The sequence below is a fragment of the Lottia gigantea genome (assembly GCF_000327385.1).
Source record: "Lottia gigantea unplaced genomic scaffold LOTGIsca_55, whole genome shotgun sequence".
NCBI lineage: Eukaryota > Metazoa > Mollusca > Gastropoda > Lottiidae > Lottia > Lottia gigantea.
The window spans coordinates 528,271-544,083 of NW_008709889.1; the positions used below are offsets into that span (position 1 = coordinate 528,271).

Below are 15,813 nucleotides of genomic sequence, written 5' to 3' on the forward strand. Positions count from 1 at the left end.
AGTAAACTGTATGTTGAAGTATCCAATATCATACTTTAGAATTCAGATTACTTCACTCCTGTTTCATAATCACATCTTTGAAGTCTAACAACTATATGTAAGTAGTTCTAATTGCATTTCACTAGTATCAGTTGACATTTTGTAAGTATTAACTGAAGCCTATTGAATCCAACTGGCTAATATCCCAAGAATGTTTTAATATTTGATTTGGCATAGTTCTGAATATAGTCCAAGGCACAATTGTCTGGCCGCACAAAGAGTCAAGTCCTACTGTAGCTTATAATGTGTGATAGTTAATGTAGCATAACCAATGTATGAATACACCCAAGGAATTACAATGGATTAAGATAATCTTATTGATAACCTGATTAGCTCTATGACTACCTTTTTATATTAAACTTGATAAAATAATTACTTTTTTTCAATGTTCATAGATTTGTATTATTGAAGATGGTGACAACCTATTTCCATTGAATTCAAAATAAGATTCTTATATCTTTCTCTAACTTTAACAGTAATTCAAAATGAATTCTTAAATTTGTTCAGCTGTAAGATTTATTTTACCTATCAAATATTAGTATTCTAGTATGCCATAGTTGTATGAAATATAAACATGTTTACCTCATGAATATTGTACAAAATACAAGCAGGGGCGGACTGAACAGATCTGGCCTGGACAATACAAGTTAAAATACATCAACATGACTCTCAATATGTATAGTTTTTGACTTACATTAGTCTAGATATATGTTGAAATATGATATCCCTGTTGAAACGGTCAAGTCAAATAATATTTTATATTTTCCTTTGTGCATATACAAAGTTATAACTGTACATACATGTATTGTTGTAGTATTGGATGGGTAGCTACAGTAATGACAATTTAAATATATTGGATTAGGTTAATAGGGTATTAAATCATAAAAATATATACATAGTACAGCATTTTTATCATTTACATGAAGCCCGAAACTTTAAACACCTGGGTGAAATACTGGTTTCACTACCCCTTTAGATTTTACAAGTTTAAGATTGTGTTAGAACATGGATCCTAACCTGTTGAAATGACCCTTGCCAATACCTGATTAAGACCCCTGGATTGGATCAAATGTAAAATTTGAATAACTCCTGGTTCCCTCCCATAGATTATGTTAGGTTTGATGGTGAATCCTGGAAGAATACAGGCCTATCTGTATCACATTGGAACAATATTACAAACATAAAAATATATATAATATTTTCTCACCTTTTTTTCTTTCTTATTCTTCTTGAAGACATTTTAAAATTTCATTCACATTTCATGTTTAATCTGATGACAGAAAATATATCTCTCTAGTCCTTCAGTTATAAATTGTCAGATCCTGTACATTTCTTTCTTAAAACATTTAGTCCTAATTATTCCTTTCACAGTGAATTCATTATGGTAAACTTGTATGCTAATATTACTTCCAAATCTTTTCACCTTTTTTCATATTTAGTTTATTTTTTTAATATTTTAGACAGAAGTTGACAGTCTTGTTGGTCTTCAAGCCTATCACGTGACTAGTGTATCTGATACCTGTAGATATTCTAACTTCAGGACAGCTATTTAAAATGTTTGATTTATGGTTTCTATTCAATTAGATAAAGCTAAATTACTTTTGTGGTAAATCACATCTAACTAGTTAACTTATCAGTTTCTATATATTAATGATTGTCTTAGATTGATTTTACATCAATACAAATGCTAACTTCTGTAGGCCTACATTTTGATATTTTGATATTTGAATTTTGACGGCAATGTTCAGCCATAAGTTATTAAGTTTATTTAATTTTTCATAGTTTAGAGTGCTTATTTCAAATTAAAGTTAATCTCTCTTTGAATGTAGGTCATTCTAAGACTATCATTAATTTTGACAGTGATATTTCCACCAATATAAACAATATTGGTAAAAATTTAATTACAGACAAAGCCAGTAGAAACATTGGAGATTACAATTAAAAATATTCAGGATACGACTGTGATCTCTGCAACAAGATGAAAATATCATTAAAGATATTGAAGGAATTTGTAAAATTTATACTGTTTGAAGATTATTTTCAACTCTGTTAAACTCTGTACACAGTGTCAGGAATTTAACATAAATCTACTCCTTTTCTTTAAAAAATTGAAGGCTCTCCTGGGTTTGTGTAGGATGTGGCAGTAATGTAGATGTCAAATTTCTGGAATTACACCAAAACCATTCCCATCAAAATAATGTCACAACAAAATATTGTCTAATTCTGGCCTAAGAGTTGATATAAACATAGTATAACAATGAGTAGAGTTTAACAATAAAATGAATACATTATTCTTGTATTATATATAACATAACTTTATAATAGACCTTTAATAATAGAACAACCATTTTGACTTTATACAATTCACCTTAATTATTAAATGATTATGTTTTTATGGATCACTTGGTACTTTTGCAGATTCTTATCGAAACCATTCAAGGGTGCTTCAATGGTTGAAACCTTCCTTAAAATGAAAAACCAAAATCTCCATCAATAAATCCCAATGATACCTGTATTGCTGACTGTGTCCATAAAACAAAAAATATCAATAGACAAAAAGGGGCAATGTAAAAAAATAATGTAATGTTTTCATTCAAAATGTCAAGGACTATCTGAGCAATCATCTGTAGAGATTACAGGGGAACTTCATACAAAACCAATTGTACAGACTTTACCATATTCATTTTTGTGTATTAAAGGCAAACCTGAAAATCAATTTCTGGTTCTAGACAGGACTGAAAAGTCATGGTTATAGGCATATCTAAAAATTCTCAGCTGGGCTAAAACATCTTGAATTTGTTAAAAATTCTTAAAATGCATTCAAGAATCAAGAAAACTTTATATAAGTTACCATGGATTTGGGTTTCAATAAGGAACTGAAAGAAATGCAAATATTTTTGTAAATTTTTATTTTTTTATATACTTCAATCAATCACATTCAAAATAAAATATGATTTTAATATATTCACATTCAATATACAGTCAACAAAAATAATAGCAATTGTTTTCAACCCCCTTTCCATCTTAATATGGCCTATTTCTTTATTTCCTCACCCTAATCCTTTCACAAAGAGCCTTGATTGAGTGCAATATAGTTCAGCTATTCCCATAGTCATATTTAAATATCATCATTTAATTATATTATATAATAAACTGAAGATCCAAGTGTTTCCTTCTTCCTGATGACTCTACTTGTCCCTATTAATCTGAGGATAATTGTCATGCAATATGATGATTTTTAAGTCCAAAAATCCCAAAAAATATTCAAACAATCTAATGCTTTCTTTAAAAATTTGGGATTTCTGGAATAACCATTCATGCATTGTAGTGCCTCCTCACTTTTAACAATTATGTTCGTAAACTAACCTGTCTCACGACAGTCTAAACCCAGCTTACGTTCCCTGTTGGTGGGTGAATGCTTGGCAAATTCTGCTTCGCAATGATAATCAGTTTGAACTTGATGACCTTTGGTCAAAGTTGAACTGAATGTATCAATGTAACCAGCATTGATCAATTTGCAACTATTTCAGCATCTTTTTGCAAAATTTCAGCTGAGTTAAATCAAAATTGGTATGAGTCTCCAGTGTGAAAGAGTTAGGTTACATATAAATTGTTATATTAGACTTCAAGTCTAAGACAGACCCACCACTAGCACACAGAATCTGGCTTCAACCAGCTCTTGATAGATATTTCTACAGTTATCTACTGTGATGTATCAGGTACTGTCTTTATCTTGGAAGGTGGAGGGTGTTTCAAGTCACTTATTTCATCAAATCTGTACTTCATTTTAAAGATGTATAATTGTACAGCTCATTTGAGGTAACAATGTCACCTAAAATCTAGCCATCTTCTGAGATAGATAAATCACCCATAAATATTCCTGTTTCTGATGCTCCCACTAATAATCATAAAAAATATCTACATGTATACTGGTAAGAGTCAGACATACCCACAATTTGATATATTTGTGTTTATATTTTCCAAAGTTCTGTTTGGCAAGTATAAGATGTTATTTGGATGTTAGTCTATTGCAAAAATCTTGCAACATTTTAAGATATTTTACAAATATGGATATCTGATCCATATTGGACCATGCATGAGAATGAATAACAAAAAATAATAATAATAACACAATAGTATCCATTTATACAATATTACTACATTTTCATGACTGGAAATCTGTGACTACCTTGTAAATTGATTCAAATCAATTAGAGTATACTGCAAATCAATGCCGAAAATAAATTCTTTTCAAAATGTATGCTCAAATCGGCAAAATGATAATGATAAAAGTTTCTCACATACTCAAGTAACTTGTACATTCCTTCCTACATACAACAAAACAGGCACATTTCAAAGTCTCTGTAAGAATTTTTGGGCTTCAGATATAAATGAGCTAAATATATTTTATTCAAGAGACGATTTGAAAAACGGCAAGCACTTGATAACAGATATACCCAAATTTTATCTGCAACCTAGTTTTAAAGATGTACAAACACAATATAAGTCACTGGTACATGATATTATATCCACATAAAATATTCATTATACATATGAAATAATAGATTACCACTTAATTTATCAAATACAGCTTATTTCATCCAATCCCTGATACATAAATTTCAACCAATGAAATCGAATTATTGGTATTATCCAATGAAAATAACGACAAAATATTCCAAAAATATTGTCCTATGCAATCACTGGCATAATTATACCGATTCTTTTTTTAACCAATCAGACATGACTTGACTGATTCACAGTGTTAGTTAATATAATATACATGTTCTGGCATCATTAGCCAATCAAAAACCCTCATATTCCACAAATACTTCTATCCAATAAATTCAATGGCTTAACAAGATAGTTTCATCATCTTTCCAATAATAAGACACAAACACAAAAATTTATTCTTACATTTTTCCAAAAATGCCAAATGAGTTCAAATTTCATAAATTCAACCAATCAGAGATTGACCTATACTGATATTCAATAGAAATATCAAGAATTTTGTACAATCAATAAATGATATTGAAACATGAAATGGCTGATAGCAATGTATATAATTTCATCCAATAAAAAATGACATTGGCCGATACAAAGTTGATAAATCTATCCAATCAAAAACTGACATTCAAACTCGTGTTGGCCCATAGAAATGTTTATAAATTCATCCAATCAAAATGTTGAAATGTTGATTATGAATCTGGCACTGGGAATCCTGTGGCATAACGTTGTGTCCACAGTCGTGCCTGACGATCATGTTCCGTCCTATTCTGTGTATATTGAGTAGCTATACTTCCGACTAGTGGATCAGCTGGATTACAGTCTGTTAATAAGGAACAGATTGACAATAACACTTTGGATATAGTCAGAGCTGGGCTCCAATTCTCTTTCAATATATCCAAACAAATAGCACCTTGACTATTGATATTACAATGGTAAATTCTTGTCTTAAAGCTAACCTGAAGATATAAGATACACAATGTTTGTCATGCGAATTACATCTATAATGAATCTCTAAGTTTTTATTCTGAAAGCGTACATCTGTGACTGGTAAAAACAATCACTAAAATATCTTCTTGCTAGACCATTATACTGTACAAACTCATATGTAAAATTTCACCTTATGTTCATGGTTGTACTTATCTTTGTAATAGCATTTTCTCAGTTGACAATGACTTTTGGTAATAACCAAAATGATAGTGATTTCTTACCTTTGGTGGTTTAAAGGGATATTCATGAGAGAAATGTATGTCTAGAAAAAATACCCCGCCTTCATACACAGAACCATGTGGTCCTAAAATAGTTGATGCCCATTCATACATGTTGTCTCCCTTGGGTCCAGCACTGAAATACAGATAAAATATTAAAAAGACTTGCTCAGCTGTTAGTTATATCTGCCAGTTGACATTGTACAGAGTAATATCAGTGATGACTTAAGTTTATATAATCATCAAAAAACACCATGATTACATAGAGATTTCACACATTAGTACTCAGGTTTGCCATTTACAAGCGTTGATTTGGGTACAATTGGTGTTAAGGTGTATTGAGACAAGTTTCAATGAATTGGTCAAATCTTTAACTATAAAGTTGTCAACCAATTATAGTTATGATCTATCCACTGCCTCATAGACACAATATGTTACAGTATTTTTTAAAGATGTTTAAAATCATATTATGAAAAAGTCATTGCACAATTTTCTTTCAATCTTTTCATTTTGATATTTAGTTTATAGAGGAATATACTATTTACAAAGTTCTTATTCATACTGAATTTACTAGACTATCCTCCTGTTAGGTTTATTCAGCGATTTTGAACATAAGTTTAGTTTTTATTTTAGATCAAAACATCTGCCTCTATACCAACTTCAGATAGAAATTTTGACTGTTGTCAGCTGGTGTAGAAAACTAGGCTGTGTTTTGTGGGGATTTTCTGCATCTCTGAAGATGCAAGAGTTTTAAACCTATTTACTTAAATAGGATCTGCCAAACCCAATTATATTCAAAACTCCCCCTCCATTTATATCACCTATGCAGGTGCATTTAAGTTTTTTTAACGAAAATAATCCGTTGACAGCCATTTAAAAATGTGTGCGCAATCAAAAGTTCAAGGGTCTCAGAGTCATGTGATACTAAAAAGACAAATGAAAGATGATGCCCAATACTATCTTACAGTTGTCGTAAAGATAATTGATCATAATAAAAGAAAAAGTGCACCTTTGGAGGTATTGAAAATCCCCAATGAATCAGGGTCTAGTTTTTCTGACTCAACTCCAGCCAATAACTGTCAAAATATCCATTAAATACTGGAATAGATCTAGATATTTCGGACTAGTTCCACAAAATCTATTCTATCGTAGAACTGACCTGAAGAAGTGCATCATCAATGAACTACAATAGACTAGAATCTCATATAAGAAGGACTACTCTATTTAATCTTATTGCCTTCAATAAATCATCAAACTATTTTTCAACACATAGATGTTAAAGTCAATAGTTGAACAATCGAAATCATGATTGTATCATCAAGTGAATAATTACTTAAACCGATGCATTCCAGAGTAATTCTGATATCTTATCCTCTTCTATAATACAATAGTTGACAGATTGCATCTTTAATCATAAATAATCAATAAAAATAGCTGGCAAGTCAATAGTTCAACTGGCTATTTAGTAACATTTATATACATGGACACTGTTAAAGTGACAAACTTCTTTTATTAGCCTACTTCATAAACATTATAATCTCTTTCATGTTGCATGTGGATTCCAATTCAACTCCACACAGGGTGAAACTATATAACTAATTTCTGCCTGAAAAGCATTTACAATTTGGATCCCATTGGGTCATTTGTAATGACTCTCAATAATGATTTTAATTGATTTAAAGTAAAACTGTCTTTACCAACAAATTTAAAGACCTCAATAGATAATACTGTTGCTTTTTTCCAAAAGGCTAACTAAGAAAATTGGTAATGTGGTTTTATGCAACAACTTGAGATAATTCAAGTGATGTAATCATTTGTGCTCTTCTGAATGAAAACATTTGAATTTGATCCAAAAAATATAAACTTTTACAGAGAACTATCACTCCTTTGCAATTGTGTTCTACTCTGACTGGAGCTATTCCATGTGCTGTTGTGAGCACAGCTTTTGATTGAGCTTGTATCAGGCTTAAGCTCAAAATATTAACCAGGATCACAATAACAAATTCAAATATACCATAGCAAGTAAAGTAGCATCTTTTTTATCTGGTCATCTTTAAAATTAAGTATACAGATTTGATCAAACTTACCTGCAGTTAGGTGGAGGATCCAATGTAATATCAGCAAGTTCTTTCTGGATTCTGAAAATAAAAAAACATTAGTTCAGTACCAGTAATGAAATTTATCTAAAATTATGTCAACTATTACCAAGTTTGATAAAGTTCTTTCAGAGCAATGTTATTTTTAGCTACCTTAGGGATGTATTTATCCAATGTTTGGTATTTACTTCTCATAGTACTATTTAGATACAAATTACTTAATGTTACAACCTAAAATTCCTACTTTATCTTATGACAGTTTGCAGTCATTAATTATCTTTTATCTGTAATTCATAGGCAAATTTTGTCTAGGTTTTTTTTTTCTCCCATAACATGAAGATGTTGGTTTCAGTGTTATTGTTCTCAAACTTTAATGTGTGGGAGGTTCGAATTCATTTTGACTGTCAAATGGACTGACATGTAAAAAGCATCTAGTCATTCGGATGGGACACTAAACTGAGGCTCCATGTGCTGTACGCATTAAAGATCGGTCATCAAAATTAAATTTGAGAGTTGACTTATGTGGCTTTCTAACTAAATTCCCTCAATGCATACTGCATGGTGCTTCCTGTCTCATTAGACAACTGCATTTTGTTTTAATGACTTTTCCTTAAACTAAAAAGAATTGTTTTAAAATCAATTGTAGTTATAAAGATAATATATTATAAGACTAGATCATTTATTAAAATCATGGATAGATCAAGAACCCACATTAAAATTAAACAAAACTGCTGTCAAACTTTTTATCAATAAATACCACATTTTATTTTTGTTCTCACAAAGTTTGCAGATGTATACTTATATCTATTTGTGCATTGGGTACACTGATAGTATCAATTAGCATCACAAACGTCATCTTAGCACTTTATGACATCACTATCACGAAGGCCCTAAGACATTATATGCAGCTTATGTGATTGTGATGTCATTTCAAAAAACTAGAAACCTTATTACAACCTCTATAAGAATAGAAATCACATTTGTGATGTACAGTTTATACAATTCTGAATCATATCTATGAAAACAATTTCTAACTCATAGCTATCAAAGCAGTCACCAATAAACAATAATTCAAATTCAGTAACTTGGATTATCCAGACATGAAAAAGACCTCTGAACTTGGAATGGATTTTTATTGAGTTGAATAAAAAAATCATAAGTTTTCATTACACTTTGAGGGGACATTCCTGAATGATATGCTTGTATTATAGTTAGTACTATATAATACTGTATTATAATTAGTACAATTCTAAACTGAGATATCACCTCAAATACACTCTAATCAAAAACACTGAAGATTTTTCTGGATATGTGAGCTAAAATCATGATCAACAAAACAATACCAACTCAAATACACAGTAAGACTTGTAACACAGGTTGTTACAGGTCTCTTTCATCTAACAAATTCTACCAAACACCAAACTATTAAAGTACATTTCTCTAGTTCTATAAATCTAAATCTTAAAGGAGCATCTTCACTTTACGTAAGACCAATCATATCTTAGTTTCAGAAACAGGAATTTATTTAGCTTACATAATCAGTAATAGTGTTTACAGCTCATCGTTGATATTTGAGCCTTCAAACCCATGTGTATCCATAATTATTCACGTTTGAAAGTTAGAAATTCATCTCGAATTTTAGTGAGATTATGACATATATATATAGAAAACACATATATAGGAAAATTTCTAGTTTGAGGTATATTTGAAGGGATTATGTGATGTTCGTGGGTTTTTGTACTTAAGTCTATTACAGCACAATGACGACCCGAATCAATCCCCGAAAATGCCGACTGTTCCCCTTTAGGAGAATTAAAATATAAAATTAAAACTTTGATATATCACCCTAAATTGGTCACAATCAAAGCGTCAAAGGCAATAAAAAATATAATAGTACTTGTAGAGAATTACCTAATCTCTTAAACTAATAATTTATTAGTACATTCAAATTGAACAGGAGCCAGCAAAAATATAAAGTCTAATAGTTAAATCTAAAAACATCTCCAAAATTTCACAACTCATAGTCACAAACTAAAAATGGACAAAATCATTGTCAAATGTCCACTGTATATTAAGTATTATCTCTTTAACCTATAAAGTGCATTTCATACAAATAGCTTAGAATATAATAAAACTGAGGTGGAAAAAATCACATGAGAATTTATAGAATTAAGAAGATGTGTGTCTTTAACTCTGAGATAAAAACAATGTCTAAGTTGTTAGTAATAAGTAGGGTATGTAGCCAGGTTTTTACCATATTTTTCTACAATAGTCAATATGGCTGGCTGTTAGTCTTAATATTACCCCCAGCAGAGTATATATGTCAGAGGTCAATTACCACCTTCAAAATTCATGGATTTTCAAATCCAGCACATCATCGGAAAGCTTGGATCGAGATCTTTCCAAATATATCAACAATTTCCCATTTTGTTCGTTAGATATGAAGTACTAAGAGTTATAAGCTTATATGCAAATTAGGTAGACTAGAGTAGGCCTATGGTGTGTATGGTAGTAGAGTATATGACTGTATAGACATGGTATATAAGACAATCTAACTATCTACTACAATCAAATACATTGTGTTCATTTCTTACCTTTTTAAACTGGTAGACATGGCTTTTGTTGTTTTAATAGATGGAGATTTTAAAGGGACTGGCGAATTGGAATTAGAACCACGACTGTTGGATGACCCTTCATCAGTTCTCACTCGCCTGCCTTTGCCTCTAGCATTGCCATTCTCTGCAGCCGACATTCTAAATCCAAATAATTTGTCGGCGACTTGAAAAGGTAATTCCCTGAATCACCGTTATCTAAACAAAAACAATCAAATCACATTAAAATATAATCACAATGAGTATCAATCAGTCAGTGTGGAAAGGTTACTTGAAGCTCGGCTTCAAAATTCACCATTCAAATCACGTATCAGCAGTTATTTCAAATCAAAAATATTTACAGATAGAACTAATTATCTAAATTCAAACATTGCTTAATTACAACCACTTATTATTAAACCATTACAATGCCATATACAATAAATCAAGCGATGTTTAAACGGTGTATTTAGAAAGTATTAAAAATAGGAGTCAGTTGGTTTGACTCTCAGTAACTCACGATCTTTTCTAACAAAGGAAAAATGATAGTCGATGTCGTTTTCCGGCTAAGAATTATCTCGATGGATCAGAGTTTGGATTGATAAGGTAGGCTGGATAAAGCTTAATTAATTACCTGCTTAATGAATCTATTAATCAGAATATAATGATGATATTTACAATAAAGTCAACTCAATAATTTTCCTTTCCGACTGTAAATTCTGGTAAACAGAAGATAGGCTCTTCTTTTATCCTCCCTAAATTACATGAAAAACTCCTTACAATTAGATTGACAGATTAATTCATATTTTCCATTTTAATACCAAATATTGACTGCTTGTGAAAGTTTTTGTGTCAAATATTGTTTGGGTGTTAAAAAAATCAACAGATGTTAAGCAAAAGATTAAAAATATCGAGTTTGAAATTAAGAGATAGTATACGAGGAGTGTAATGGAAGAGCCACGATAGATGTGTATTGAAACATTGTAAAATGATTAATGATGGAAAAAGTGGGATTGGGCTCAAATAAAAACTTCCAAATTTTTGTTAAATCATTTTAAACAGTTAATCAAATCGCACGTTAGAACCTTAAAACATCACAATACCCCACACACAGGAAAATAAAGATGAAAATAAAAACTACGATTCGTCCCTTTAAACTCAGACTTCAGTCAGGTATCAAATAATTTACAATCTGTTTTGAATCATTTATACCAGTTGTTTGATTTAAATTATCTGAATTCCTTTCACACTTTTTATAAAGTACAATTACAATTTCTTATCTGATGTACATGCACTTTCAATGAATGATGTGAGAAATATTTTATTGGGTCAGTGGGAAACACACAGATATTGGGTGGGGGATAAAAGCAATATACGGTTCGGAGGTTTGGGTTTGGGGGATTGTGTTCATGTCTCTTCACAGCTGAAGTAAGTTTACTTGTTGTCAAATTCTTAGGCTGGAGACTGTAGATTCTAAACACGGATATGTTTTTTTTTACATGCCATCTTTGTAAGACATATAGAAGCAGGAAGGTAAACATTAAGAACACCAGTTATATGGATATACTACTTCTAGTTTTATTACATACTACGTTTCGGAACACATACAGGTAATGTTATCAAGTAAAATGAATAATAACTAAATAACACAAGATATATAGGTAAATCAAAATAAGCCATTAAGGGATATAGAGCCTAATAATAACAATCATGATTAAAGATGTGCCTACAATAACAACAGAGGGTAGATTATATATGTTTCGAAACGTATGTAATAAACCTGAAGTAGTAGATCCATATAACTTGTGTTCTTAATATTACATACCATTGCAGAAAAAGGCATCTCCGAAAGGTTTATATAATTAGGTAGTGAGTAATCAACACTTTATGATAAATATTATTACGGTTTTTAATGGAACACCTTTCCTTTACCCCATTTGTATTTTATAAATTGAATGAAAGAGTCTTACATTGAATGAAATTTTATATCAATATTTATCAAAAGTTTAACCTCAGACTGTCACTGAGCAACCCACACTTGTTAATAATTGATTATGTATGTTTTCGTATGGTTCCTACAGTCTGGAGCAATGGTCTCAGGTAGACATAACTTGGCGCTCAAAACTATTTGAGGCTGATATGTACTTTAAAATAATGTCCAGAAACTACCATTGTTTTCAACAGGAGCTTTGACAACAACCTATAGTCTTTAATAAAGATTTACAGCAGCTTTGACAACAACCTATAGTCTTTAATAAAGATTTACAGCAGCTTTGACAACAAACTGCCACAGTCTTTAAGAAAGACTTTACAGCAATCTATAGTCTTTAATAACAAATTTGTTATAGTCTGTAATAAAGATTTACAACAGATTTGACAACATCCTATAGTCTTTAACAAACATTTACAGTAACCATGAATCCATGACGACAAACTATAGTCTTTAACAAAGATTTACAACAGCTTTGACAACATCCTATAGTCTTTAATAAAGATTTACAACAGCTTTGACAACAAACTTCTATAGTCTTCAAGAAAGCTTTACAGCAGCTTTACAACAGCCTAGTCTTTAATAACTAATTTCCTATAGTCTTTAATAAAGATTTACAACAGCTTTGACAACATCCTATAGTCTTTAATAAAGATTTACAACAGCTATCACAACAACCTACAGTCTTTAATAAAGATTTACAACAGGTTTTACTAACTTCTATAGTCTTCAAGAAAGATCTACAACAGCTTTCACAACAAACTGTAGTCTGTAATACAAATTTACAGCAGCTTTCACAACATCCTATAGTCTTTAATAAAGATTTACAACAGGTTTGACTAACTACTATAGTCTTTAATAAAGATTTACAACAGCTTTGACAACATCCTAAAGTCTTTAATAAAGATTTACAACAGCTTTGACAACAACATATAGTCTTTAATAAAGATTTACAGCAGCTTTGACAACATCCTATAGTCTTTAATAAAGATTTACAACAGCTTTGACAACATCCTATAGTCTTTAATAAAGATTTACAACAGCTTTGACAACAACCTATAGTCTTTAATAAAGATTTACAACAGCTTTGACAGCATCCTATAGTCTTTAATAAAGATTTACAACAGCTTTGACATAGTCCTATAGTCTTTAATAAAGATTTACAACAGCTTTGACAACATCCTATAGTCTTTAATAAAGATTTGACCAACAACCTATCTTCAAGAAGGAAATTTATTACAGTCGCTTTGATAACAACCTATAATCTTTAATAAAGATTTACAGTAGCTTTGACAAAAACATTTGCACCTTTAAATTGTTACTAGCATCGTTATCTTAATCATTAAAAATAGTCCACTACTTGATAAGAATCAAGATAAACAGATTATCAACAATTTAACTATTAATAAATTAATAAAGTTTTGTTTTGAGAACTATCTTAGCTCCGCTCTGAAATTTTGACATTGCACTTTCAGACTCAATCATCAGAAAGTATTTTTTGATATTGAAAATCTTGCGTCTGAGAATATCTTGTTGTGAACGCAATGTTTAGATGTGATAATCGTCGTAGGTCTACAAAGTTGTTAAAGAAATAAAGAAATAACCACAACATGTCCCGAATGAGCACCATTGTACTAAATACACTCAGTTTGTAGTTGCACTTCTCTCGCTGTACGTGGTTGGTACTATTAGACCAGGCCAATCTATTAGCTGCAAAATAGGATGTAAAGTTACACCTTTAAAAAGAAATATCCGCAAGTGTCACCCCATTTGACATCAAGTTATTTTTTTGTGGTTTATTTTGTTTTATGTGTACATCAGTTTATTGTTATGTTCATACAATGTTTGTATGAGATAACGGTTTTAACACCGAGATTAAAAATCAGTCATCTTCCCTCTATTCGGCTTCTATTTCACTGTACAGATAAAATGATATGAAAGAGAGATACACGATAGCTCTATGTAAGATTTAATAACTTGATTCAGTTAGACGCTTATCGGAGAGGAATACTATACGAATGCCAGGCAAAACTTTTTGACAACTATTGGATTTTGGTAATTTATGATTGTTTGATACTTGAAATCAATCTTATAGGTTTCTTTTAGTTCAGGGGAGAAGTGAAAGAATATGCACGGATCATGGACAAAACATATCCATGTAACATAAATAAAAGCTAAGAATTGCCCTCTTTAAAAACAAGTTCTAATAGATAATCTATGATCATGTTTCTATTTCTATAGGTTGTAAAAGTTGAGGTAGGTTACGCTATATCTTTAATCATTATTTAATCGATCAATTTGAGGTAATTCCGCTAAAATCAAACTTTCCTGTCGGTTAATCATATTAAACTGTGGTGTGTTAATCTTAATCTTTGGAATTCTATCGTCCAATCAATATTTCGGCGTCTGTCTTTGTTAGTCCTACTTATGATATTTTGTACTGTGTAAGCTATGGGGAACAGATTTTTTTAACGTCGTTTCAACATTTGCTTGCTAAGGCTACGTGTTTCGAAATCACTGGGTGTAAAAAGGCCTTCTGTACTCTAGGCCTGCAGACCTGCCAGGTGTCGTAGGCCTATAACTGTCTGGTAAAAGCGGATTGATATGCTTCGGGATTGTAGGAATGATCAAAGGGAGGCTAATCTATTTTAAATCCCACTGCACGTAGTTGTCTCCCATTAGCCGCCAAAACTTCCAGTCCGCGGTAAAGACACGATAATCTAGGACTTTTGCATGGTGTTTTGATGGACATTGATATTTAATTGATTGTGAGAAAGGGAAATTAGACCTTTATTACCTTTAAAAAAAAAAAAATAACATCATAGCAACATCCCAATGAAATTGTAAGATAGGTCTAAATCTTCAAGATGCAAGTCCAATTAATGGTATTTCTGCATAGCTCCCCGTAGCCATTCAACGTATTCAAAGTACCGTACTATAAAGGAAATTGTTTGTGAGCTCACTGTACATAACCTCGTAGCCAACGGGCCGTGTGTACAAGGTACCTCATAGACACTAGGGCGGCAAGGTAAACTACCATACAGCCGAAGTTGTTTGTACCAAATGGGGTGTAGGCTAAGTATAGCCTAAGACACTCTATAGGGTTGTCTGTCAAAGGCTAGGTAGGCCTACCTTGTAGCCAGTGGGATGTGTTTCCTAGCTTCCTTGAAACCAATACGGGTGTATAATGTCTACCAATAATGGTAGATTAAAATCACACCAGTCAAATCAATATTGTTAAATTATGGGTGTGGTCATGTCTCATGTAGATGATATTCCACAGTGTTTATCCTGCTTTAAACAACGTCATTTAAGTTTGAATACTCTAATTTCAAACTCTCCCCGTTGTGATTTTTACTGCAGGATAAAACCCAACATTTATT

At 31.3% G+C, this 15,813-nt stretch overlaps 1 protein-coding gene across 1 annotated transcript; it reads right to left on the reverse strand.

Moving 5' to 3' along the window:
- Nucleotides 1-5,237: 5,237 nt before the first annotated feature.
- Nucleotides 5,238-14,773, reverse strand: LOTGIDRAFT_166008 (hypothetical protein; the record flags this gene model as incomplete). The annotated part of the gene is made up of 6 exons (XM_009063054.1): nt 5,238-5,504; nt 5,757-5,889; nt 7,841-7,891; nt 11,119-11,159; nt 14,106-14,140; nt 14,755-14,773. 6 exons carry the CDS (start codon nt 14,771-14,773, stop codon nt 5,238-5,240), a joined length of 546 nt encoding a protein of 181 aa, XP_009061302.1.
- Between the last annotated feature and the right edge of the window lie 1,040 nt (nt 14,774-15,813).